Source organism: Micromys minutus, assembly GCF_963924665.1.
Source record: "Micromys minutus genome assembly, chromosome: 2".
Taxonomy (NCBI): domain Eukaryota; kingdom Metazoa; phylum Chordata; class Mammalia; order Rodentia; family Muridae; genus Micromys; species Micromys minutus.
In genome coordinates, this window is record NC_137971.1 from 618449 (window position 1) to 646440 (window position 27992).

Genomic DNA, 27992 nt, shown 5'->3' on the forward strand with positions numbered 1-27992 from the left:
TTCATTCCTGAGTCAGATTACAGATGGGTGTATTTAGGAGTATGGAGTCTAATCACCACCTTATTCTTACAGCACATCTAAGCAGAACTAGCCAGAAATTGGAGGTGAGAAAGCTAGAAGGGCATTTCTTCTCTATCCCTCCCACAACTTTCTTTTATTAAATTTATTCTTTAACAGTTTCATACATGTATACAGTACATTTTGCTCGTTTTTTTCCCTAACCCTCTCTTTCTCTATACTGCCCCCTCCTGCTCTCCAATATCCCCACAGGTCCCATTCCTACATACTTGCTGAGAGACCTTTAAATCCTGTCAGGAAGGAGATTTATTAGATGATGAAGCGCTTGAAACATCTTTGTTCAGAATAATACTCAAAAGTAGATGGGGAACATTGTTGGAAATTTGTAAAACACTAGACACAGGTTTATTGCCTTTGATAATTAATTTTCATCGATTAATTAGGAAGTCAGAAATACTATGTTTTTATCTGGTATGAATTACTTCACAGAAAATATGTAGCATCAAAAAGGAACAATATATCAAATGCCATTGTTAAATATAACTTAAAATTACTTTTAAGTTACTTTTTAAAAAGTGGTTGGAAATAATCATTTTTGGTGAATCTGTAAAAGAAACAGACCTATAATTTAGAGTGGAAATGAATTGCTAAAATTGCCTTGAAAGACTCAAATTTTATGTGTAAAATTTCTCAAATTCGTAAATAGATATAAACACAGTTTAAGTGTATATATACACATATCTGTATACATACATTATATATATATACATTTTATATTTATATGTGTATATATATATACATACATTTTAATAGCAGAGCATTGGGCATATTTGTATTGTCATCAGTTGGGGATAATTTTAAAAATTTATGGAAATCAAGAGAATACACAGTTAATACAATGACATGTTTCTATATTTTGTGGATAAAGGTCTCCTAGGTCCTAACATTAGGGTTAAAGAGCCAGATACAAGCAGTACATGCTCAACAGGGAAAGGGTGGTTCCCATGCAATGAGTGTTTTAAAACATGTGTGCCCTGTGATTTTTCTCTATAGAAGGGGATCTATAAAGCTAGAACACAGGATAAGCTCTGGAAGGCTTTTGATCACACACCCATTGACATAGTTGTAGTAAATCAAGTGTATGCATCTTATTTTTAGTGCACCCTTACCCCCCTTTAAACAGAGAGGAAAATACTTCTGAACTAAGAGAGTGAGTGAGAAATTTTTCATTCCTTTTGTGTTTTTTATTCTTTGGCATTGAGCTAGCATTCAAAGAATGAACACATATAACAGTTTCATATTTTTCTTTGTGTTTTTCTAGTCAGGTGGATTTTGTTAAGGATGAGAAAACTTGAATCAAAGTAGTAAAAGAAAACCTGATTCCTGTAAATAAGGAATGGCAGTCCATCTTGTAACAAACCTTGAGAGTAGGCAGTTCCCAAGGATGCTGAAGTCAGGGTTTTTGTTTTATTCCTTGATGTACACCATATATATAGTTCTTCTTTTATTGGGTATAAGTGAAGAACTTTTCCTTCAGTCACTGCTTTTTCTCTGCCTGAGTGGGTGTCTGCCTCTGAGCAGAGGTGGTATCTAGACTTTGGTATAGTGGCCATTACTGAAGGGCATGTATATGGGGACTCTTCTAGTGGCTTCCACTACCTGCCTGCCCTAAGCTTTGGATGCTGAGGAGTGCCTTTCTTGTTTCCCAGCATTGCCTTTTGATGTTGGTGATGAGGTTGTTTTGTTTTTAAGATTTATTTATTTATGATGTATAGTGTTCTGCCTGCATGTATGCCTGCAGGCCAGAAGAGGGCATCAGATGTCATTGTAAATGGTTATGAGCCATCATGTGGTTGCTGTGAATTAAAATTCAGGACCTTTGGAAGAGCAGTCACTGTTCTTAACCTCTGAACTATCTCTTCAGCCTTGGTGATGAACTCTTAAAGGCATGGCACACAGCGTGGCTCTGTACTGTTTCCTTATTGTTTGGAAGTTAATATTTGGATCTTCCAATCTCATGCCAAAAAGACCCATGACTAGGAATGGCTGGGTTTATTTTATCTTATTATTTTTTCAATCAATATGTTTATTCATTATTTCCTAAGACAGTATTTAGTTCTCCTATTCATAGGAGTGATTACCTTCCCCTATTGATATATAAAAACGTATATACTTTTTTTTTTTTTCAGAATAAGTTTTACATAGAAACTAAGCTTAACAGAGACTTAAAAGATGACCTTATAAAACTGTTTACGGAACATGTTGCAGAGAAGCACATTTACAGCCTAATGCGTAAGTATACTTTTACTTCTATGGGGGTGAGACAATACTAGCTATGGTCTCCTTTTTCCCTTCCTTCTCCAGCTCACTCTTATTCTTTCCTTTCGTCTGAGAACATTGTCTTCTAAACTCCAATATTGACATCTCCTAGATCTAGAGAGCAGGGAGGGGGTTGTTAAGTCTATCTCAATCTATAGAGAGATATGATTGAAACCGGCTCAGTAGTTCTGTGTTACTATTTTTCTCCTGAGCAGGTGTATGATTAGGAGGGTCACATGTCATCAGTGACTTCTGTAAGAGCGCTGGGTGTCTGTGAAGGCAGCAAGCAAGCACAGGCCTTCTCTGGTTTCTCTGTGGTTGCTACTCATGTCAGCAAACTGCTAGCTTCCTGTGTGGATTAGCTTTTTAAAAATACTTGCTAGCTGTTAGATAGCTAATTAAGATCCAGGTTCCCCGTTCAGTCAGTCTTTCTCAGTCCCTGGCTAACAGTCGGTAGCCTTTCTTACACAAACCATCACTAGTCACTCAGCACCTTCAGAAGCTCATGTTTTGGTCAGTGTTCAGCAAGGCATTCTTTAATATTCTGTAACTAATGTGGATTGTAGTTTGTTTTCTTGAAGACTTTTAGTTGTATTTAATTTCTGCCCCACAGAAGTTTTACTGAAGTCTACAAAGTAATTGTTTTAAAGCTTTACTACAAGCTCTTGTGTTCACTTTGTCTTTTAAATGAAGACAAGAATTTATATACTAGGCCAGTTCACTTTTGCAAGGCACAGTTTGCACATAATAATATAGATTCAGTTGACATCATACTCCCAGAGAGTCGGAGTTCAAAATAGGAGAACCTTAAGTTTGGATTCTAACACACATTATTTTTAAGACTGATCAGATACTTATATATGATTTTTGTACATTAATTTTGAGATACTCCATTTGTTTTTGTTTAGAGAAAGGGTCTTGTTCTATAATCCAGGCATGAAAGTTTAAGAAATTCTGCCGGAGCCTCCCAAGTGCTAGATGGTGGAGGTGCACAACTGCATCAGCTTCTAGCCATTGGTTATAACATTGGGTACTGACATTGTTCATAGAGAAATGCTACATTTGGTAGAAATATGTATTTTTATTCTAAATATGTGTTTATACTGTTAATAATTTGGAGTCAGCTTTATTTATTGGCCACCTGGGAAGAATATTGGAGAGAATGTTGTATTGTTCTTAAATTGGGTAAGAGTACTCCCAATTTAAACCAGTAGTCTGGGTTTCTCATGAAATATCATGAAATTGATATTTAAAGACAGATATATCCTTTTTCCAGCAAATGATACTTATGTTGGAGGACACAGAAAGTGATTGCCAGTCACACTGGTTTGGGTCCCAGGACAGAAATTCCTATAAATGTTTAATAGTTGCACAGGTGATCATCACAAGGAGTTTTAAACACATAATACACACAGTTTACATGTAGGTGGACTTGTTCTAAATCCTTTATGAGTATTTATAGTATTACATTTTGACACTATAGGATCGGTGGTCATTCTATAGAAATTGAGTCAAAGAGATAAAAAATAAAGTCCAGATGTTAGTGACTCAGGGTTTGTGTCATGGCTCTAGTGGCTACCACAAAGCAAGTAAATGTACCCAGTATTTGCAGTATCTACGAGTCTGATCACCAGTTTCCTTCTTTGTCTAAGAGTCTGAGCATCAGTCTCCTTCTTTTGGCTTTTACACATCTGGACATGCTGCTATTCCATTTACTGTTTTTGGAAACAGTGGCTTCAGCCAGTAGCATCTTAGTTTACTATGTAGTCTGGAAAGGGCTTGGTGATGCTGATGTGACCCAGCTAGGGCTATGTTGGTGGCTTACATGACTGAGACGTTAGTGTGGTTTTTAGTTTTCTTCAATAGTATGGTTTTTAGTTTTCTTCAACAGTATATGTTCCAAGATTCAGAAAGATTTATACATTTATATTGGAAAATATAAATGTATAAAGTCATGGACTCAGAAAAGATTTCCTGTATTCTATTGGGTAAGCAGTTGCAGAACCTAGGGTCTTGGTACATAATCCTGGATCCCATTTCTCAATGAGAGGTATTTCAAACTAGTCTGGAGTTCATATTTTAAACTTAGTAGTGAGCCAAGGCAAAATGATCCTGTGTGCCAAAACCAAAGTGGTTGTCAGTGTCCTCATGTTCTTGAATTATGTTTTGTGAATATGATGGTTGAGTGTCATCATTGTAGGTAAGGCTAATTTTTCCTAAGTGTCCTTAGAAAATAAACAGATTTACGTTTTTACTAGTAACAAAATTATTTTCCATACAAATTAGTTTTCACCTTGAATTAAACTGAAAGTATAGATAGGAGGTTTTACATTAATTAAAGTATTGCTTGGTGGTGTACTAAGCAGTTGTGACAGTCAATATGTAGCAATTAGGTTGGGCATTTCCAGAGAAAGTATATAATGTGTTGACTTTTGCAGTTAAAGATAGTTTACTTCGTAGACTCAAATAACTTTCTTAACAGTCTACATTTTAGTTTTAGACCCTTGTAGTTTGACACTTTTTGAATTCATGTAGTTTTAGTTTTCATCTCTAGACCAATTACTAAAAGAATCTCTTGGGCAATGAAGACAATAAGATGGTTTAGTATGTCTGCTTGCTGTAAATGGAGAGAAGTGGCTCTTGCAAGTCATTTTCTGACCTCCACACATGCATTGTGGTGTTGATGCATGTGTGTGCACTGTATACACACACACACACACACACACACACACACACTTACTTTATAAATAAATGTATTTTTAAATTTAAAAGAAGAAAGCCTTGTGTAGCATTATAGCACCAAGGACCATTGAAACATCAGAGGAGCTCAGGACCCACCAAGATACTGAAGACTTTGATACTGAAGTCATAGCATAAGGTCTAGACATCTACTCCTAGGCTTAACACCCTATGATTGATATACATCTGTGAGTAGCAGAATTGTTGAAGGACACTGCTCTTTAATACATGGCTTTCAGAAGGAACTGGTTATTAAGATGACACTTTTCTAGTACCAGACCATGTAAGACCAGTGTCCTTGGTTGCATGTTTGAGGGAGGAGCACTTACAGGGGTCACAGGGAGTATAAGTCTTAAAGCTTCTTCTGCTATCAGCTAACTCTGAGGTTTTAGATAGGGGTGTGTGGATGTGGTGTGTTGGAGTGCTGCTCATCTACTTTGCAGACAAAGATGAGGTAAAGGCCAGTGCTCACTAGGCTCAGTAGCCACCACCCCACCCCACCCCCAAACACATACCCACTGTATCCTCAGCAAGTCCCAGTTCCTTAGTGGAAAATCCTTTAAATTTAAATACTTAATCCAAAGAGTTTTGAGAAGAAAGGATGTTAGCAAATTATTAAAATACCTTACCAACTCTTAATAACCCTTTCTTTACAAGTTTCTTTATTTTGCTTTATTGAGATGGAGTATCTTGTAACTCAGGGTGGCCCAAAATTCTTAAAGATCATCTTGAACTTGTGATCTTACTTTCACCTTCCTGGTTCGTGTGGTGCTGGGGATCAAACCCAGGACTTTGTACATTATAGCTAGGTAGGTAAACACTAGCAAACTGAGCTACATCCAGCTTCTAGTAATATTTATTCTTGAATATAATTATGTACAGTTAGTTCATTCCAAATTTCCTAAGTCATACGTGTCTTTAAAATTTGCCGTTTCTTCATAGTTGTCAGGTTGACATAGAAATTATGGTAGGGCTGTTGGCAAAGATTAGGACTCAGCCACAGTTTGAGTATGTGATTGAGCATGAAGGCCTCAGGCATTGGTCAAAAACTAGGAATAGGATAAAACAAGCATGTATGCTCAATACCTAAGGCTTTCAAAATATAGAAATTCATTTAGAAATTCAGTTTTTAAACATATTTTAGAGTATCGTGATTTATAAGTTTCCATTTATCATCTTTAAAATTCGCCATTCAAAATTAAATTAAATTAAATTGATACAGTCCTGGGACCTTCTTCATTAGTAAATCCCATGAAACTTCCTGTGTCTTAAGTTACCAATCCTTAGACAAAGTTTAAAGCAGAGACTGAAGCAAAGGCCAGACAGAGACTACCCCACCTGGAGATCCAGCCCATACACAGCCTCTAAAACCAGATAATATTGCTGATGCCAAGAAGTACTTGCTGGCAGGAAGCTGATATAGCTGTCTCCTGAGAGGCTCTGTCAGATCACGATATACAGAGGTGGATGTTCACAGCCAACCATTGAACTGAGAACAGGATCCCCTATGAAGGAGTTAGAGAAAGGCTTGAAGGAGCTGAAGAGGTTTGCAACTCCATAAGAACAACAATACCAACCAATCAGCTAAACCACCATCCAAAGAGTACAAGTGGTCGGACCCATGACTTCAGCTGCATATGTAGCAGAGGGTGGCCTTGTTACACATCAGTGGGGATAGAAGCTCTTGGTCCTGCCAAGGCTCAATACCCTAGTCTAGGGGAATGTCAGGGTGGAGAGGCAGAAAGAAGGTGGTGGGTGGGTAGGGGGGCTCCTTCATAGAAGCTGGGGGAGGGGGGTGGGATAGGGGGTTTATGGAGGGAAAGCAGGGAAAGGGGATAACATCTGAAATGTAAATAAAATATATCCAAAAGGAAAAAAAAGATGAAGTTAGCAGTCCTTGAAGTAAGAAGATACTTCCATTTAAAAAGACATGGATAAAGGAAAACAGTTAACTACAAATCTGGTTTATATATAAAACCATACTATTTAGTCTCCTCCCCTTTGGTTTGTATAGTAAGATAGTTTTTTTGGTTTTTGGCTTTTTTAATCTTTAAGAGAGATTAAAAATTAACTGCTTTAGGGTAGTGGCACTTGCTCTGTCCAATCAGTAGTTGAATTAGAGTCTTTTAATGATACAATCTAGAAGTGTTATTGAAGTAATTACTTGTTTTAAAAATAAAGCTGACTCTTTGTTCACAGTCAAAAGTCAGGGTCAACTTTGTTGCCACAGAAAAGTAGTAAAGATGAATTGTCATCTTCTCTGGCCTTCTGTGTCGGAAGGCTTTTTGGAAGAAGATGGAGCTATGGCATTTGCGAAAGTAGGCTTTGATACAGTTAATAAAATTACTATTGGTTGAGCATCCCTAATCTGCAAATCTAGAATGCTCAGAAATCTATAATTTACTTTGTTTTTGAGAGGGAGGGTGTCTACTATAAAGTTATGGCTGACTTCCGCCTCCTGAGGGCTAGGATTAAAGGCATGTACCACCATAGTCATCTGAAATCTGTAGCTCTTCAAGCATGACAAAACTTAGAGTATTTCAGATTTGTTGCATTTAGGGATGCTCACAACTTGGGATGCAAGCATTTTAGATGAGGGTGATTTGAAGAAAGAAGGGTCGGGTCAGATGTCGTTTTCTTCCTACTGGCACGCTGAGCTGTTGCTTTAGAAGGGTTCTCTTTTAGACTCCTCTTCACTGCTCTGCTTATTACTGCTGCAGCAAAGCAGTGCAGACTCTGCGTCTGTTGAGTGCTGTGCTGAAGGCTCGTGTAATCTTTTGTGTATAAGCTCTTGCTCTGTCTTGTGCTGCCCTTTTCTTGTGGTATTTACTCACTCAGCCTTAGAAATACTAATAGAACTTTTACTGTTAGCAAGTGTTACATGCTTTTTTCTTTTTTTTTTTTCTTTTATTCTTTTTCATTTGTGTTTATTTTTTCTTTCTTTTTATCTCTTGTTTTTTTCTTTTTCCTTTTTTCTTTTTCTTTTCTTTTTTTCTTTTCTTTTCTTTTCTTTTTTTTTTTTTTACCTGTTTTTTCTTCTTATTCCAGCTTTACTTTTAGAAGCCCAGTCAACACCATTTCAGGTCACACCTTCAACTATGGCAAATATTGTGAAAGGCCTGTACACTCTCAGACCAGGTAAACACCTGTCATTTCTGTTGGGATTGGGCTTGTGTTTCTATTTATTACAGCCTTATCCAAGAGGGCAGTTGTCTTTACATGTGTCAAGAGGCTCAATGACAATTGGGTGGCAGAAATCCTAGAACTCAAATCAGAGCGAATGTTGGTTTAGGATTCACATGTAACTATTTTCTACCAGTATAAAGCAGCTGCTTTGGTTTTTGTCGCACTTTGAGAGAGAGCCACAAAATTATTGGTTGGATACATTTACTGGGTGTGGTGGTGGCACTTGCATGTGCCATCATCTGTGATGCTGAGGCAGGAGTGTAGATAGTAAGGCCAGCCTGAATGCTGCAAACTAGACTGTTGCAGATCAAAGCAAGAGCAAGCAATCTCATGTTTGGTCTAAGTTTTGTCTTTGTTGTTACAGTTTCTTCTTCATTCCACACTGTAAACATGCATAAGAATACATACTCAAATTACATTTTCTAGTCCATTACATACTGGCAAGGGATCTAAAACAGTTGATAAAGAGAATATACATAAACAGTACTTTTATTTACAAGCAAGGCCTGAAAATGACCTTAGTGTGCCTAGTTCATAGTAAATGTATGGTTAGATGCAAAGCAATCAAAAGAGCCTTGTAGTTGTCTTCCTTATCTGGCCATTTACAACATGCCCATCCATAGGGGAAGTTTTTTGATATCTAGAGATTCAAAGAAATAAAATGTAAATGAAGTGTGTTCATCAATAGTAATACCTATGATCAACATTTTTATCTGTAGTTACTTACCACTTGAATTCAATGATTATTTTAATGAACTCATAACTGATGGTAATTAATTTAAGACACTATAAAATTTAGCTTGCTAAAATAAGACCCAAGTGAAACTGGTATTAAAGAAGTAGATTCAAAAAACAGTCTTTCTGAGGCCACTATAAAATGATCAGTGGCATGCAGAGTGTTCATGTTTATGTAACTTTGGCTTTGGTCTTAAGCTCTATTCTTTGTTACTTGTAACAAGTCATTTGTATAAAATAATCATATAAAGTTACAAAAATAATTTATTACATGTTCTAGTAAGTTGGTCTTTTCCTAGTTTTTCAAATATTTGAGTTTTACTTTTATAGTGTTATTAAAATACCTCATGAATATTTTTGTATACAAAGTTATGAATGATATTTTTCTTTTATTTTGAAAGTCTTCCTAGTGCAATATGACAAAAATCTGCTTTCTAAGGAGGCAGGTTTATTAGCCATGGCCTTTTACACATGCAGCAACATTGCAGAAAAAAGCTATTATCACTGTGAATAGAAAAAAAAAATTCAGGGCCTGTTTATCTAAATACTGTTTTATCCAGATTGGGCTCTTGCAATAGGATGTATATACTCTTTGTGAGGAAAATTCTGTGTGTGAGAATTGTTCTTTTCAAAAGGTGAATTTTATCACAGACTAACCTTTGCAGCCCTAGGTGCTTTCAGAGATGTTATTAAACATGTTTTGATATTTCCATGCCTTGGCAGTACCCATCATGTTCCTGGTCTAGTAAAATTCTAGGCACCAGACAGATAAAGGTTGGAATATTTCAAAGCTAAATTTTAAATGTAGAAGTGTCTTCTGTCACAGGTGTCCTCGATAATGATAGCTTTTCTATGCCACAGTTGAATCACCTTGCAAGGTTTTCAACCTTAGATTCCTGCCCTGACCCACTGGAAATTTGGAAGACTTAGCATTAATACTACGGTTTCATCAGTTTTTAGAAGCTCAACTAGAACCAGCCTCAGCCACCTCACCCTGCTTTTCATCTACAGTATATACTTTTGTTTCTTTATCTTTATGATTAGAGTTCACACCAACTGGTGGAAGGATTTGGCTTCTGTGCCTCAGATGATTGGCTAATCATTACCCAGAACACCCTAATGACTTTCTAAAACCACATGCCAGAGAGACACACCACTGAGAACATTTGCCATGATGCTGTACAAGGGAGGTGTAGGCTACTTGCTCCACTCACTACACTGCATGTGTCCTTTCATTTAGCTCTTCTTCATTTGGACCCTTTTTTCCCCCTACTTTTTAAGTTGCCATTGGCCCACCACTATATAGCTTCAAAACTGTAGCCATTTCAGATTGTGGCTTTTCAAGTGGGTTTACGGGCTTACAGAGCATTGGCATGTTTTGTGGTTGTATAGTATAAACAGCCACATGGTTTACAGAGGAATCTTGAAAGCCTTAACCTGAGACACTTGGAAAAGGCTGAGCAGTGCTCATGGAAAATCAAGTCAGGAAGGTTGCATTAGTGTTATTCCTGAGTGGAGGACCAATGTGCATGTGTATTTTACCTTGCATAATAGAATTTAATATTTGCAAGCCTACTTAATTCTGTTTTTTTTATTCAAATAATTCATTTTTACTTACCCCAGAACCTGACATTTTTGTCATGTCTGTTGAAAAATATATTTCTATGACCTCTTCTTTTTTATTTTCTATAGATTATTCTTTTGGTCTCTTGATGACCATGTAACTTGCTTTACTTGCTCCCTCTCCCACATGGGGTTGTAATTAAGCTGGGATTTATTTCCAAAGCATCCGCTGGTCCTCTACCTCCTTGCCCTCTGAAGTGTGGTGTGGACTGCTTTGTTGTTTGGAACAGCACACATACTCCTAGAGCTGGACTTGCTGTCAGGCTGCTGCTCGCCACATCCTCTTCCATGTGGAGTTGCCTAGTCGTCTCCTTTGTGCTTTTATGCATCTTGAGAAAATTCTTTATAATATTTACTAAAAAGTTACAGGTTCAATTTTCTTGAATCAATAATGTAAAAATGTTAATTTTCTTTATAATTGTAGGTATAATTTTGTATATATGTTCATCAAAACAGAGCTACACTAGATTTTATAATTTGGTCTACTTTTTTGTTATTTAAATAAGAAACTTGTTTGTTTTATTTAAATTATCATTTCCTTGATGAATCATTTGTTTTCCTTGACAGAATGGGTTCAGATGGCTCCGACATTGTTTTCTAAGTTTATTCCAAACATTCTGCCCCCAGCTGTGGAATCTGAACTTTCTGAGTATGCTGCCCAAGATCAAAAGCTTCAAAGAGAACTTATACAGAACGGTTTTACCAGGCAAGTTGTCTTTTTCCTTGGTGACAATATCCCGTTTCTCTAGGTTTCTGGCCTGGCCTGGCATGTTGCTGAGCATCTTGGGCAGAGGAGTTGGTGAGAGCTGAGGCTGCAGGCTCCTTATTGTGGTGAAAGCTGCTAGCTTCTGTGTGCATTTCAAGAATGGGCAGTTAGATGGGCAAGGCTCTTTCTGCTTAGAGTTTCTCACATTAATCCTAAGTACAACAAAAACCATTAACTGAAACATTACAATTAATTACTATGCACTTTCCCACTATACTATCTTTCATGCTTTCTCTAAATCCAAATGTCTTTTAAAAGTAGAATATCTCTTTATAAATGCTCAGAAATTTTGCTTCTCTTGTTTTTGGTGTATATGTTTTATTTTTCTAAAATGTTTTGTAATTCCTTATAATGTACATACCCCAGAAAAACCTGGAAAAGTGCAGTTTTCTTTTTCTTTTTGTTTTAATATTTAAATTAAGGTGAATTAATATTAAAGTCAGGAAATCAGTGTTTCAAGGACACACTCTAGTAACTTGTATTTTCCTATTTTTTACATTTAGCTATCTTACCTATCTTCTGGTATCAAATACCTGATACTGAGGAAAATCGTGAAAAAGACGCAGATGAATATTCTTCTAATCTATTCTAGGGCCAGACTGAATTTCAGGGGAACAAAAAGCCAGAAAAACAAGACACCCCCCCCCCCCAGCAGCTTTTACTAGGGTCGCTTACTTAATCTGTTTTAGGTTAAAAAAGGGAGTTTTGTTATGGTGCTCTTGTTGGTCCACAGATTGGACTTTATTGCCCTTTTTTTTGGTCATGGTAACATCTTGTCATGGGGAAGAAGAGGCACTGGCAAGTCTCTTAGTCATTCACGTCCCTCCCTTAGAGCTGATACCAGAAATGTCAGTGCAGAGGGGTGGTGCTTCAGATCTGAGTAGATGGCTTTTCTCTTTGAAACTGAAGAATTATAGAGTATTTTATGTACAGAGTGAAGCCATTAATGCTATATTTTTGACAATTTTATGGGTATCTTTGCTGCATCTTAATCATAGTCATCTCCCCATTACCTGCCATACTTCTCAGTAGATCTCCCTTCCAACTTCATGTCCTCTCTCATTTTGTTTCAGTAACTGTCCAGTAAGTGCTGTCCATGTGTGCATGGGTGTAGGGTTACTTCCTGGGGGTGGGCACCTTGCCAGCAGCACTCCCTCACACCATCCCAAATGTGACTTTGCCTCCTCTAGCATCCATCAACTGTCTCAGCTAGAGGCTGAACCTTGGGAATTTCTCCTTCCCATATTCATCTTTAAATATTATAAGAATAAACAGTAATTTTTATTTGTATTTGTTTACCTCAATTGATTAAGTAACCATTATTATTAGATTTTTTTTCTAGTGGTTTTTAAAATTATAGATAAAAGAAAAAAAAGTATTCCCTTATATTTATCCCCCCCAAGTATTTAACAAGGTGTCAGTTTAGACTATTAGACATTTTACTGTGCGTTAATATTTTACATTAACAAGATACTTAACTAGATTACAAGTCGTTTTTTGGTAACACAGACAAACAGAGCTGCAGTGGAGAAGCAAAAATATGCCTAATTCAGTGCTTGTTGGATGTGTATCTCAGCTTGGCTGGGTCAAGGGTAGATACAATTGGAAATGTGATTAATACTGCCATTTTGCATACACTGTAATGGTGACTACTGATACAGAGGTATCTTCTAGCCTCATCTTGGAGATCAGAACAGGTAAGCTGGGTGTGGAGCTGCTGTGTAGATGGATTTGTAAGACTCGGGTTGGGAAGAAATGAGTAGCTGACTCTGGACACCATCAGACCACTTTGCTTTAAAAGGACCACTGTAATGTTGTGTTGCCAAGGCCAACAGGGTCAGGGAACTGTCTTGGATTTTGCTGTAAATTAGAATTTTTATTATTCATAATGGGATTCTTGAAAGCTTTTTAAAAGAAATTAGGTAGCATTCCAAGAAGTAGTAAAATTTAAATGTCTTATATTACACTTAATTGGTTAAATGTCTATATCACACTTAATTGAGCCACTTTTATAGTTAACATCCTATTGCACATCTATTGCAGGGCTTAGCTGGCTAGCCAGTATTTCAGTAATGGCATGGGGGCTTCTAACACAGTTTGAAGTGTACGCCTTATGCTAAGGCAGTCTCCCAGCACTGTAGCTTGGCACTCCCTGCTCCCTGTTGTTCTTCAGTCCTTTATTTTAACCAGTCATCAGTATGACAATGCCAGAAAACTCTTAGGTTGTCTTTAGGCAGTGAAGACCTGCCTGACCTCCATGTTTTGGGAGGGACCATTATAGAAATGACATTACCAAAATAGTGCCAGCACTTAGCCCTCTCCCCTTATAGTAATCAACAATTGGAAAAAACAGAGACACAGCATAAGACAGAGTAAGGAAGGTCACTCCAACACATTTACTGTGAGGATTAAACTCCCTAATGAATCTCATGGGCTCTTTGAACAGAATAGGCCCTGCTGAAGCTAACATCCCAGGACTCATTCTTTATAAAAGCTTGCTTAACCACCTATTAGAAAGGACTTCCATACTCAACTTCTGTAGAAAGCCTTGTGTCATGGACCTTCTATGCCCTGTCACTCTAATGTTCTTGCTAGTCATTAGCTAGCTAGGATTATTTTAGAGAAAAGTTATGTTCACTAATGTGAAAGGGGAGAGAAACTCGAACACACTGTCAAATAGTCAAATAACACTTTTACTGCTTATCTGTTAAGTTTTAATTCACCAGTGTTCCAAGTTCTGCATTGTGTGTGAAAATCTTTGAAATGTTTGTACATATATATAGATGTCCTCAGATCTGTTCTCTGTAGTGGATCTTTAGATGTATAGAAAGAAATACAAAGAAGACTAGAAAAGACATAGTAAGCTAAAAGCATCATAGTCTTTCTTGCTTGTGAGTAATTAAATTGGTTGGGGAGCAAATAGGTTGGTGTCTGCTGTCAGAAATTACCTTGCGGAGATTAAGCTTATTGAGAAACAGAAAACACAGGGCCTGGGCTAGAGTGTACCATTAAGTCCTTGCGGACATCTCACAAATAAAATATTTCTTCTGAGAAGAGTTGTCTTTGGTTTTCTGTAATACAGTATAACCTTGTAAAGATACTGTTGTGTTTTGACTCGAGATGGTGGCCCATGAATGTGGGCGGTTTTTGTTTCATAATAGAAGACAGTGTACAACTGGGCAACTTCACAAGTCGTATTATCTTTGGCTTCTACAACAGTTACTTTGTTCTGCCTACTGTTTTCACATCTGCATTTCAGCCTGTTAGTTACCCATCTTCTATTTTTTTTTTTTTAAACCAGTGAGACAGTAGGAATGCTTTGTTTAGAAGTAGAGGTCCCAGACATAAAGTTGTACATCTTTATGTGATTTTAATCAGCATTATATCCATGTAAGTTCCTTGTCTGGCTTTGGTAGGTCATGGAAGTGGATATCTTCTTTTTAGGCTGTTCAGGGTTCTTGGTGGAAAACACAATGGAAATTTTTCTAGATGCTCTCTGTAAAGAATAATTTCAAGTAAAAAAAAAAAAAAGAATGCTGTGAAGAGAACTAGAGGATGAAGTAGAGTTGGAGTTATCAGTGATGTGGTATTGGCCTTCATGAGGATAACAGCTAAGGGGAGGAGAAAGAGACAGCTATGTGAATGCTTTGGGAAGAGAGTAGCAAACCACCAGCTCCAAAGCAGCAGGAAAATGAGGTGGGAGAGACAGGCCAGAGCCATGACACTGGACTGGGAAATGAATTGGAATTGATTTTGAACTAATGGAAAGCTATGATGAGTTCTAATCAGAGGTGTGAACTATCTTATTTCTACCTTTATATCCGCTCACTGTTGCTCTTATCAAGAATAATAGCAAGCCTGAAGATGGTTTGGGGATGGAACTGAACACACATTGTATTTTAGATATGTAAATGTTCATTGTGTGTTTAATGATGAAGATGCAGCTCTCAGAAATCAGAGCTGCCCACAAATCTGAGAGCCACAGAACTGGTATGATCTGCATCTTAGGAAAGAGAGACGAATGTATATGGAGCAGGAAAAGTGGTCTGTGATAGTATTTAGCAGAGCCAACAACAATGGGTAGAAGAAAGGTCAGAAGAAGCTTAAGAAATGGGTTCAGGAAAGATGAAATGAGTTGCACCTTTGGTTGATTGATAAGCAACTGGTGCCATTACTACTCATTGCTTCAGTATTGGAGTCTGGTAAGCCAGAATCATGACTCTAGGAGGCTTACGTATGGGGCATTCACAACTACTCTTAACTGTAGTGCAGAACTTAACTGCTGCTAGGCTGGGTATATTATATGTGAAGACTTGTGTTCTCCACCACAAAGGTCTTCAAGCACCATTGATTAGTACTTTCATAGGATTTGTGACTCTCAGTCTCAGTTTGGGGCTTGAGGAAGGAAGATTTTTAACTTCTGTTTGATATTTAAAGTTTTGCTAGTTTATGCAGTTTGCTAGGAACACTGTTAGCAGAATCCCAAGTTTTCAAAAACATGTTAGTTTGCATCTGTTTCTAGTACTCAGTGCAAACCGTCTTAATAGATGATCCTTCACCTAATAACTTTCTATATTTAACAGACTATACAGCCTTGAGCAAAGAATGCTCAGTGTAAGACTCAACTGATGTTCAGTGTATTTAAACAAACTGTTGGGTTAGAGCCTTAAGTATTTGTTGTTTGTAGTGTCGTGTACATTAGTTTATTTCTGCTGGTTTTGTGTGTAAAGAAACCAGTTTTGTTGACTGCCTCCTCTTTTCTTATCCCTAGAGGTGACCAGTCCCGGAAGAGAGCTGGAGATGAGTTGGCTTATAGTAAGTGGTAATGCTTTTCCTGTTTTGATGGGACCATGATGTGGGCCAGCTTCTATGGATGAGTATGTAGATCTTGTGGGCAGGGGTATATATAGTCTAGATGGCCCAGCTTGGCATGTGGAGTTGGGGGTCATTCGGGCCTTGGCTTACCAAGTGCCAAGAGACCACCCAGATTCTCTCTATCATACTCAGGGTTAAGGTAAGGCCCCAAGATCAGTTCCTGGTGACATTGGTTCATTTTCACTTCTCAGAACTGTTTTTTTTTTTTTTTTTTTTTCAAAGTTTTAGAAATAAACAGACCAGAGGATAGAGATCAGGAGGAAAATGGACTTATGTGCAGAGTGCTCTGTCTCATGGTTTTTCTTCTTTTGACTTTTTTTTAGACAGTCCATCAGCGTGTGCAAGTTCCAGGGGGTATAGATAGTGACTGTTGAACTATGTTTCTCCGGAGAGAAGACACATGGGCTACAGAAACTGTTCCAGGCACAGTGGGGCCTGCACCACTCAGGAGCTCTGTCAAAGGCTGTTCTCAGAGAGAATACTGGACTTCTTTCTTTGGTTTTCAGTTTTTAAAAACAAGAACTAACAAAAACAATTGCTGCTAGACTGGGGGGTGATTTTGAAATGGGACAATCTTTTAATCTACAGAGCAAGTGTTTTGGAGGGTGGCCATTGCTAAAGTGAAGCTCAACGTTTGAATCAGCTTCCTCCAGAAGTACAAGAATGAAAATCTTTTTTTTTTTTTTTTTTTAAAGCACTCGTCTTGTTCATTTGTGGACTTGGAACATGGTGTCTCATGTCAAGATATCTTTACTTTAAAACCAAGCAGATATTATAATACAGTGTTTTCACCCATGCTCTAAACAGTCTGTTTTAAGTTCAGATTGGTCTATGTTTAGCAATTAGTTTTGTGGAGGAAAATGCTAACTGCTTTCACTAGTACTTTCCTATCAACTCCTGTTTCAACTGTGTGCCTTGAGCTTTGTGCACTTTGCAGCTATGTGACCCTGTCATTAATCTCACAATGCTTCCTGGAGATGTTGGTATCTCCAGCTGGCTTCCTCTGGTATGGCTTTGTGTTTGTAGCAGAACCTGACTGAGAAAACAGAAGCACTAGAGGCTGGTGAGAATTCACCCTGCTGTCCCAGCTCTCCAGGGAACCAACTCTTACTGAGTAGCTTCCATTCTGCTATCCCCTCACCTGATCTCAGCCTTGAGTTGGGTGGAGCCCTGGTTTGGGGCTGTGATACTGTAGAGATTGCCCAACAGTGGGGGCTGCTCCCTGGGTTTCTCTCTGGACGATAGTTCTTGGTCCATCTCATTTTAATAGGTGCATTTAATAAAAGGTCAGCTCCACCCTGCATCATGTAAACATCATGTTTGATATTCGAATGCAACAGGGAGAGTTTGTACTGTAGTTTGAAGGCTCATTTCAGCTGTGCTAAATCTGTATTACCTGTTTCACTACACCAACAGTGCTCTTTAGTTCTTCACAAAAGTCTGAAGCTTATCTAGTTGTTTTTCAATAATAAAACTAGACATGGCAAGGGAAAAGTATTTTTTCTTCTCAATTTTGCTTGAATGTGAAGTGAGCATTGATTTTGTGTTCCCAGGCTCCATCTGACAGTGAAGCCGACCATTCAAAGAATGCCTCCCCGCCCCCAAGCTACTGCTACCAACTCAGTGGGCAGCAGAGTTAGAAATGGAACACCGAGGACAAGAACATTACCCAGTAGCAAACAGTGTTCCAGGGGAGGAATAGTTAAGAACTGACAGCTTGATTGTTTCAGGTACTTGTCTGCAGTTGGGACAGGTGGGCTCTTACCTATGGTCTGTATAGCTTTTTCTGCTCTACTGTCAAGGGAAAATTTTCATTTTATCAAAAAGCCCAGTTTACTTTTCTGATGGAATGCTCACCACAAAGTTGTAAATATCATTTGGAATTGGTTTCTTCAACACAGCTTTAATAATATTTTTGACAATACTAAGGTTGAAACATTTCTTGAAACATAATAGGTTAGTGTCTTAATTATACCCTCCTCGGACCCCTAGGAGAGAGTTCTTTTCTTTTTCTCCAAAAGAACCTTCCCTATAAAAGCATTATATTAAATAAATTGGCATTAAAGTGGATGCTTTTGTGTTGGTAAATGAATGGAGAAGTAGTCATAATCATTCTGTGTTAGCACAAAATAGGCAGTGGACAGTCTGTGAAATTCTTATTCTCTGAGTCAAAGCCTGGTACCACTTTGCTGGTGTGGAGACAGTGTGTGTGCTCCTGATGGATGTGTCCTGGTGGATAAGCAAGGCTTTACAGTTTGTAAAACTTCAGGTGAAATTGACACTTCTTGTTAATTGAAATCTTCACAGAAGTCTTAATCTCCAACTACGAGGAAATAAAATCTGTTCTGTCTTATTTCCTGAAAGCATTTTCTTTTCATGTGTACATGTGTTTTTACCAATACAGTTTTTTTCTACCCCTGCTGAGGACTGCTTTCTCAGTCAGATCCTTAAAGGTCAAATTGTGTAGTCACTGTAATACAGTTGATTTGGCTAAATGGCTAGTGTGTTTCATTTGCCTAAAAGTAGGCCTTTAAAAAAAAATCCCAAAATCCAGGAGTCATCTTCAAGTAACAGTTTGAAAATGTAAACAGACAGTGGTGTTGAGAGACAGTGCTCACTTTAAAGGTTGACCTTACACTTGAGTTATCTAGTCACCTGCTGTCATAACTGCACCCTGACCTGACAGGATTTACTTTCTTGGGGCAGAAAGTAAAATTTAGTGGTCTAACTTACCTAATACTTTAGGCAGGATTAGCAAGAAAAAACTGATTTGCATGCAGTTAGTAAAGATAGTGCATTGCTAAGATTTCTCAGTCTTTCATGACAAGTCACTCGTTCCCCTTTTTGTTAGAATGAAGTTGGTTTGTGTGTAGGTTTGTGAGACTGCCGAGGAATTGGATGTTCCTGGTCATGACACTGTCTCAGACCCGTCTAGCTGCTGCTCCCTTGTCAATTACTTTCTTTTGGCTGCAAATTTGCACACGTGAGTGATTCCTCGGGAACAGTTTGCACACCCCTCACCTCAATATAGTCTGTGTAGACCAAACAGCATCTAAGGTTATTAGCACAGAGAAGTCATGGTGAGCTTGCAAGGCTGGTTTCTGCAGGTAATGGGGAGAGGAGCATGTAGTGTTTGTTTAAATGACCTCCCAGTTCTTCCTATAAACAGTAGGAAACCCTCCAGATTTTGTTGGCATACTGGGGCTGTGGGTTTTGGTTGTTTTTTCTTTTCTGTTTCCCTTCTCTCATAGTAATTATTTCCATGGTTAGTATGCAAGAGTAATTGCCCTTGAGCTAAGATTCAGCTTTATTAAGCAGCTTTCACTAAGAATCATTATTCAATGAATGTGTACTAATCTGAGATAATAAGAAATAACTAAAAAGCAAAACAAAAACCTGTGCATTAGCTATCAGGTTTGTTTTTTAATGGTGTGTTCTTGAGCTTTTAGTTTGGAATATTGTTTGCTTTTATCCAAGTGTAGGTCTCTTAGGGGAGATGTTAAAATTCAAGGTTGGGATGAGACACCCTTAACTGACATCTGAAAGAAGCATTGACCTTCTCTGTTGATTACTGCTTTTAGTAATACTGTGCAAAATGTTCCTTTTTACCAGAGCTTTAAGCAGAAGTCATAGGGGTTTGTAGAGAAAGTCATAGGGGTTCTCATGCTTTCATTACCACATAGAAAATGCCCTTGGTTTCTGACCCTTAAAATATCTAGAAGGAGGTGCTTGTTTTTGCCAAAGGAAATGCTCCCTTTTCGGTCCCCTGCTGCTTAGCTGCAATCACTGCCTCCTCCCTCCTGCGCTAGTGGCACCTTAAACCTCCTTTCAGACAGAGCCAGTGATGGGTCTGCCTCCTGGGTGCAGAACCAATCTCTGCCATGAAGGTCTTCATTTTAGGCTCGATTCCATTGCTAGAAGAGTGCTGCGGGATTAGACCTGGGGAGGTTGTCAGCATGGCTCTAGGGTTAAGAGTGGTTTTTAAAAAGTGCACTTTGTATTGGTTCTTACGGATTTACATATTGTGACATACTAAATCCAGTAAGACTGGGTGTTCTGGCTGGCAGTGCTCTTGGTTCTTCTTAGTCTATGTCAGTGTTACAACGATGGGTTTCCAGAGAAATTATTTAAATATTCAAGTCCTGAGAAATTGGCTTAAACAAATGATTTTATGAAATTTGGAGATCATGTGCAGGCTAAAGGCGTTTGCCACCCACCAGCATAGCAGAGCAAATGAAGCTTTGCCCTCTATTCTCCCACCCATTTGTCATAAGAAATGACAGATCGGGCACTGTCCTTCACCACTTATAGAACATGACTGAAGCGCTTACAAAGCTGCTGGCCTGGGTTCTCTCCAGGTTTATAAAAATTGTGGATTTTAAATCACTCCTGTATTGGGTGTATATTCTCTAAAGTATCGTGGTAAATGAAAAATCTTGTACAGATGTCATTAAACTTGTTTTTTAAGTTTTGTGCAGGTGTCCCTGGGCTTGATGCTGGTTTGCTGCTGTAACATGGACTTACAGGGTGCTCTGAGCATGGCAGCTACAACTCACACAATCTTAGCCTCTGTATTGGTTACTACTAAACATGTACTGTGGGTGTCTGTAGTTTGTGTATAGGTATATAGTATATATTATGAATGTACTGTAGGTGATATAGTATGTGTGTATGTACATGAACTGAAGATACAGTGTATAGTGTATAGACATGATGTACTGTGGGTGTAATGTGTGCACATGTACTGTAGGCATACATTGTGTGTGTGTACAGTGTGCTTTGGGCATATATAGGATGAGTGTACACATTTACGATATACATGTACAATGTACATGATTTCCTTGGTGGAGGAACCCAGAAGCTTATAAGCATTTGATAAGAATATTTTGACTGTTGTAAACATCTCATTTCCTTTTGGATTAATATGTGAGTCTGGTCCAAAGACCAAAAGACTTGTTTTAAATATAATTTAAAATCTCATAAATAAGTGTAAACAGATGAAAATAGGAAAACACCCATTGAAAGAAGAGAAATAGAAAAAACTTGCTGTACCAAAAAGATTCATCACATTTTTCAGAAGTGTTATTAAATTTAAAACAGTTATAATGGTGTAAACAGGCGGGTTAATGGGCAGTGGGTAAAAAATAGGAATGAAGGCGTACATTAACAATGGCCTTTAAGAATTACACTGGCTACAAGAAACTGTTCATTGAAAACTGTTGGAGAAAATTAGATTGATTACTGTCACCCCATTCATCAAAGAAAGCCTAGATGGACTAAAAATTAAATTTAAAAACAGCACAAAAAAATGTTCCCATCTTCAGGAATCGAGACATTTATTTTAAGGACATTTATGAGACACAAGTGCTGTAGACATGTCATCTGCCTTTGTGCTCTGTGGAGTGTTCCATATGTGTACTTTTGGGTACATTTGACATTTTTAAATTTATATGTATGTGTGGCCTACATGAATTTATATGTACCTTGTGCATACAGCGGCCAGAAGAAGAACATTAGTTAGGACTAGAGTATCAGTTCTCAACCTGTGGGTTGTTGGGGCCGAATGACCTTTAACAGGGACGGCATATCAGATTCTACCTGTCAGGTACTTAAATTACAATTCATACAGTAGCAGAATTACAATTATGGAGTAACAATGAAAATGATTTTGTAGCTGGGGTCACCATAACATGAGCTGTATTAAAGGAAGGCAGCTTTAGGAAGGTTGAACTAGAGTTACAAGTTGAGGACTTTGCTGGGAACCAAACCTAGGTCCTCTGCAAAAGGAATATGCACTTAGTGTGGAGCCATCCTGCCCCAAATTGGTTAAATGTGCTTATATACACATAAGGCAGAAAAGAAAGTATTTTAAATTATTTTGGGTAGAATTTATATTTTTTAAAACTTTATTTTTAAAAATGTCCTTTTCCCTTTTTAAATTTGTTTTGTTGTTACTTGAGACAAAATTTCTCTTGTGTATATATACCCTTGCTGTCCTGGAACTCACTTGTAAACCAGGTTGGCTTCATACTCAGAGATCCACCTGCTTCTGCCTCCCAAGTTTTAGGATTAAAAGAATGGTGAGAGGTGGGGAGGGAGGTTTTTAAGTAAGAGACCTGCAGTTGGAAGGTGATTCGGGGCCGTAGAGTTTGCTATGTATGTGTGAAGACCAAAGTCTGAATCTTAAGGAACATAAATGCTATCTGTATCTTTAGTTAAGGTTATCATTGCTATGATGAAATACCATGACCAAAAGCTGGTTAGTGTTGTGAAACAAGTTTTCTTGGAGCCTTTAATCCCAGCAGAGGCATGCAGATCTCAGAGTTTGGGGCCAGCCTGGTCTACATAGCAAACTCCAGGACAGTTGGGGCTACACAGAGAAACCCTGTCTCTGGGCAGGGGTGGGGGTTTAGAGGGGTGGGAAGCAACTGGGACAGGGTCCCCAAAACAAAACCATTCTATCCTGCAGGGAAGCTCTCTAAATAAAAAGATAAAGAACTTCAAAATAGCTTCAGGAAGTCCATAAAACTGACCAGTTTCCCCTACCTAGGTCTCCTGCCAGAGTAAACAAAAGCTGAGAGTCCTGCTTAAGAGGAAAGTGCTGAACTGCAAAGATTTTATAATCTGAGCTACAAAGAAGACAGAAAAAAAAAACAACAAAAATAGTTCAACAATGACTGACCCAACCAGCTGTCTGGAGGAAGTAGAAACCAGTTCTGTTGCCTAGAAGCGGTTTAGACCAGAGTCACTTGGAAATTACACTCTTCAGCCTGTTGAGCTGCCTGCAGAACATAGAGTCTCCTTCATGTTTTCCAGGTTTTGTGTGCTGTCACCTACTTTGGAATGGGCAATGGTGATGCCATCTGTGGGTCATTTCTAATCCTGTAAGTAACTCCAATAAAACAACATTGGTTCAACAAGTTGAATTTGGGTGGTATCCATACCTTGGTCTGTCTTGGGATTCCCTATCCTGAGGTGCCTCCCCCCAGAAAAAGCTAAACAAAAATTGGGGAGAAAAGGATTTATTTGCCTTACACTTCCAAATCATAATTCATTGAAGGAAGTCTCCAAGGCAGGAACCTGGAGGCAGGAGCTGATGCAGAGACCATGGAAGGGTGATACTCACTGGACCTAAACCATCATTCTAGATGGAATCTAGGACCAGGAATGTCTATAATGGTCTGGGCCCTCACCCAGTCACTAAGGTTTGCTTGCAACCCCATTATTTTGGGGGACATTTTCTTGAGGTTCTCCTCTCCCAAAGGACTAGCCTGTGTCAAGTTGACACAAAATTAGCCAGCACATTCTATTACTTGCAAATAAAAACACACTAAGTCACACATTTTTTAAGATGCAGCTTTTAAGGTTTGTTTTGTTTTTTAATGTAGTGCTAGGAACCACTGAACTACAGCTCCAGCCCTTAAAAATGTCTTGTTTCTGAAACTCCTTCTTTTGTTACTTTATGTAAAGATCTCAATGTTTTGATTCTAAGGCAAGTTGATTTTAAAGGCTACTTAGTGGCTTGTTTCACACTTAAAAACAGCTATCGCCTTTTGGTGCAAAATAGCAATGTTTTCTAGAAGAAATATTCCGTTTCAACCACCTCGTTTGCCAAGGTGTTTCTTGGTATTTTCATATTTCTCAGAGTCAGTAATCTGACTTCCTGAATACATAAAAGTAATTTATGCAATCAATCTTTAGCACTGTTGACAGCAGCCTAAAGAGCAACAGGGAAATGTATTCTAGGGTTTTATTTCCTAGCATTAGAAGTACAGAATTTCATAGGATATTTTTGACCCCATATTGTGCTGCTTGATTTTTGTCAACTTGTCACACACCTAGACATATCTGGGAAAAAGAAATTGTAACTGAGAAAATATCTCTTGATTAATGAAGTGGGATGGCCCGGGTCACTAGGTACCACATCTAGGCTGATGCTGCTGGCATTTAAAAAATATATATTTATTTAATGTATGTGAGTACACTGTAGCTGTTTTCAGACACCAGAAGATGGTATTGGATCCCATTACAGATGGTTGTGAGCCACCAGATGGTTGCTGCGAATTAAACTCAGAATCTTTGGAAGAGCAGTCAGTGCTCTTAACCGCTGAGCCATCTCTCCAGCCCACTGCTTACATTTTTAAACAAAGGCTGAGCAAACCATGAAGAGCAACCTAGGAAGCAGCATTCTGGCATGGCCTCTGTTTCAGTTTCTGCCTTTGGTTCTCTTCCTCTAGTTCCCACTATGACTTCATTTAGTAATGGACTGTAATGCAGAAGTGTGAGCCAAATAAACCCTTTTCTTCCCAACTTGCTTTTGGTTATGGTGTTTAACACAGCAATAAAGACCCTTACTAGACATAAACCTGATAAGCCCAAAATATCCTTAACATGAATTTCTTTTGATTGAGTCACCACTTCTTCTCCCCTCTTTCTTGTTTGTGTTTCATATTTGCCTTGAAGAGTCAGGCATGAAGACAGTAGGGTGGCTCAGTGGTTAAGAACATTTGCTGTTCTTATAGAGGATCTGAGTTCAATTTTCAGAGCTCACATGCTTACAACTGGCTGTAACTCCAGTTCTAGGGGAATTTAATGCCCTCTTCTGGTCAGAGGGCACCAGCATGCAAGTATACTTTCATTCCAGCAAAATACTCATAAAAATCCTTTTAAAAAAAGACAAAGAGATTACCCATTCACTTTATGGAATTTCATCCTAGATGACATACTAATACTTTAAAATACTTATCATCCCAGGCTAAGACTGGCAGAATTATCAAACATCTGTTCTTTTTGTTGTTTTTAAGGAGAAAAACAACTTCAAGTGTCTTGTAAATTTGACTAATATAAACATATTTACATGTATGGGTATTTTATCTGCATGTATTTTTTGAACAATATGTGTGCCTGGAGCCTGTGGAAGCCAGAAGAGGCTGTTAGACCCCTGGGACAGGAGTTACCAATGGTTGTGAGCCACTGAGGGTGCTAGGAGTAAAACCTACATTCTCTGGAAGAGCAGTAATTGCTCTGATTGGTTGAGCCATCTCTTCAGCCCTGGTTTGACAGTGTTTTGAAAATTGCACCAAGATAACCAGCGGGCCCCTTGGAGTTTAATTCTTATCTTGCTCTTAAACTATTGCCAATGTGCTGTGAAGAAGATGGTAAAGTATATGCATTAAACTAATATACAGAATAGCCTGGGCCATGGGAGGAGAGAGAGAAAAAGTGAGAGAAAGAGAAGAGAGATGACCAGGAGAAAGAGAAGAACCAACCAAGAGAAAACAGACTAGGGGAGCATATGACTGAAATGGGTTTTGTAGGAATCAGAAGCTGGGGGAAGGGAAGGGAAGCTCAGAGGCTGGAGATTTAGGTTAAAAATGGGTTGACAAGTGCTGAGAGGAGCAAGGATCCTGTAATAGGCACTTGCAGAGCAGAGAGAGCCCAGTGTCCACTATAGTATGTTAATAGAAACCTCAGCCATTTATCCTGGGTTTCTTTGGAAACTTAACAGTGGGCTGCTTCTGGGTTTGTGCCAGGCCAGCCTCGGCATGATGGTTCATCACAATTGTCATCTTGCTTGGATTGAGGAATGGCTGGAAAGATTTGTAAGACAAATGCGTGGAGGAGAGCTTGGTGACAGTAAAACACATGTGAGTGTTTCTGAAGGTATTTCAGAAAATATTAAATAAGGAATACAGTATTCCCGAATGTGGGTAGCACCATCCTGTAGGCTGGGGTTCCAGATGAAATAAAATACTAAAAGATTTCCTAGAGAGCTGGCATTTTCTGTTAGCAGCTCTCTCCACAACAATGGAGCTTTGAAGCACAAGTAAAATTAATCTTTCTGGAGTTATTTTCTTGGGTATTTGTCTCAGAGATAGAACATATAACCTTCCTTGTGTAGGCTGGGTCATCATGGTTCCTTGGCTGCTATTGTACTCAGCTGCTATACCAGCCAGTGGAAGAAGAAGCCTCTACCCCCAAGATGTTTAAGAGCAAGTCAGTTTAAGAGCAGCAAAATATCCCAGAGACTTGGTTTTTGTACCTGTCAGTGAGAAAGGTCTGAGTGTAGGGCAACACAGGAGCATACTCAAACAATAACCAAGGAGAATGGGCCTTTTGTTCTGAGACAGTTTGAGTTGGAATATGCCAATGGATCCCCCTCCCTCATGTGTGTGTATGTGTTGGGGATAAAGTGTTGAGGGAGCTTGTGGAGTTGAGAAGACAACACTTACATCATGTGATGTCCTGGGATAGAACAGGTGCCTTTATCTGCTGAACCATCTGGTCAATGTAAGTTCCACTGTGTTTTATTCTCAATGGTACCTCATTGCCTTTGACAGTACATTTTTGATTGTCAGTCAGGGATGGGAGAGTGGAGGTGACATTAGTTTAACTTTACCCATAATATTTTTGTATCTAGTCGGGAAACATGAGAAAGGGATATTTTGAGTCACTTGCTACTGATTCTTAGTAGCTGGGGAAAATTCCCTAAGTACTTGGCTTCAGCAAAACTGCTCTTGGGCTTTTCAACACTGATTTCTGTGACAATCATTCTTCCACTTGGAGTTCCTAAGCCTGGGGAAAGGATGAGAAATCAGAGTCCCTGTGGTAGTGTGAAGAATTGCATCCTGCCTCCAAGTAAAGCATAGAAAAAATGAGAGGTGCCAGCCCTGTCTGTCAGTACAAGGAAGGATATCAAAAACTTAGAAGCAGACATTCAAGAACTTTCTCCTGGAAGGGGACAGCTTATAGGATTCACAGAGCCAAGGAAAAACAGAAATGGTGAGGCAGGTACTGTGGGGAAGGTTGGTCATCAATATATTTCAAACGGTCAGACTGCTAGTCGCACCAGGTCTTGCTTGGTCAGTTGGGCAAGCTGCCTCATATCAGCTTGGCATCTGGATGAGCCTTTATGGGTAGAAGATGGTGATGAAGCTGGGATCAGGACTTCTGGGAGGCTCCATACTGCAGTAGGTGAGCCATACTTAGACCAGACCTAGGTATTTTTGAGGTCAGGTAACTCCTGGGCCTACAAGTTGTATCCCTGTATAGATCATTTCACCTTTTTGAACCTTAGCATATTCCTTAAAATCAGCAGCCCATTGCCTTTCTTTTCTCCTGGTTTTTCTCAGCCACAGGGCTCAAAATGGTCCCCACTCTAACTCCTATTGCCACTCACTCTCATCCCTTGTGTGGCAGAGCTACTTGGGCTTAATGTCATACTGCCCAGCATTGGTATAGGTCTTCAAAGTGCAGCCATGACACCACTGGATAGATCAGGAGGCCTGGAAATACCCACATCTCCCCTTGTGTCCAAAGAGCAGGTATGATCCATGGTGGTAAAGATACTCAGGTAGTGAGCATAGCCTCTTCTTAAACAAATAGCAGTGGCCAAGCCCTTGATCCATGGACTATCTTAGATTGTGGCAGAGCTCCTGGCCTGGTGATTGCTCCAACCAAGTGCCTTACCTGTGGAGGTACAAAGCCAGGCTTTGTGGGCACATGGAGGGAGAGATACCTCACAGGACTGTCCAGAGCACAATTTCAGAGGCCAGAGACTCCCTCAGCTCCAGTGCCTATCCTGTCCTGTCGATAGGACCAAAACAATAGGTCACCATGGAAAGATAGTCATGGGTTGTTGAGCAGAGGACAGGAATTACATACCAAAGTCATGTGTGTTAGGGAAGGATGGTATTGCAGGGAGGGATCATCAGGTACACACTGGGAATCC

At 38.9% G+C, this 27992-nt stretch overlaps 1 protein-coding gene across 3 annotated transcripts in view; it reads left to right on the plus strand.

The window, feature by feature from the left end:
- CACUL1 (CDK2 associated cullin domain 1) overlaps window positions 1-22625 on the plus strand; it is a 59303-nt gene extending 36678 nt beyond the window's left edge. Inside the window, exons 5-9 of one of the 3 annotated variants that reach the window (XM_080912624.1) lie at window positions 2208-2310; window positions 8125-8214; window positions 11188-11326; window positions 16158-16201; window positions 16585-22625. In XM_080912624.1, coding sequence (XP_080768750.1) covers window positions 2208-2310; window positions 8125-8214; window positions 11188-11326; window positions 16158-16201; window positions 16585-16625 — 417 coding nt within the window. In that variant the 3' untranslated portion in view covers window positions 16626-22625. The remainder of the gene's footprint in view (window positions 1-2207; window positions 2311-8124; window positions 8215-11187; window positions 11327-16157; window positions 16202-16584) is intronic. The other 2 variants (XM_080912625.1, XM_080912626.1) reach the window with 2 other exon arrangements.
- Window positions 22626-27992: the final 5367 nt, after the last annotated feature.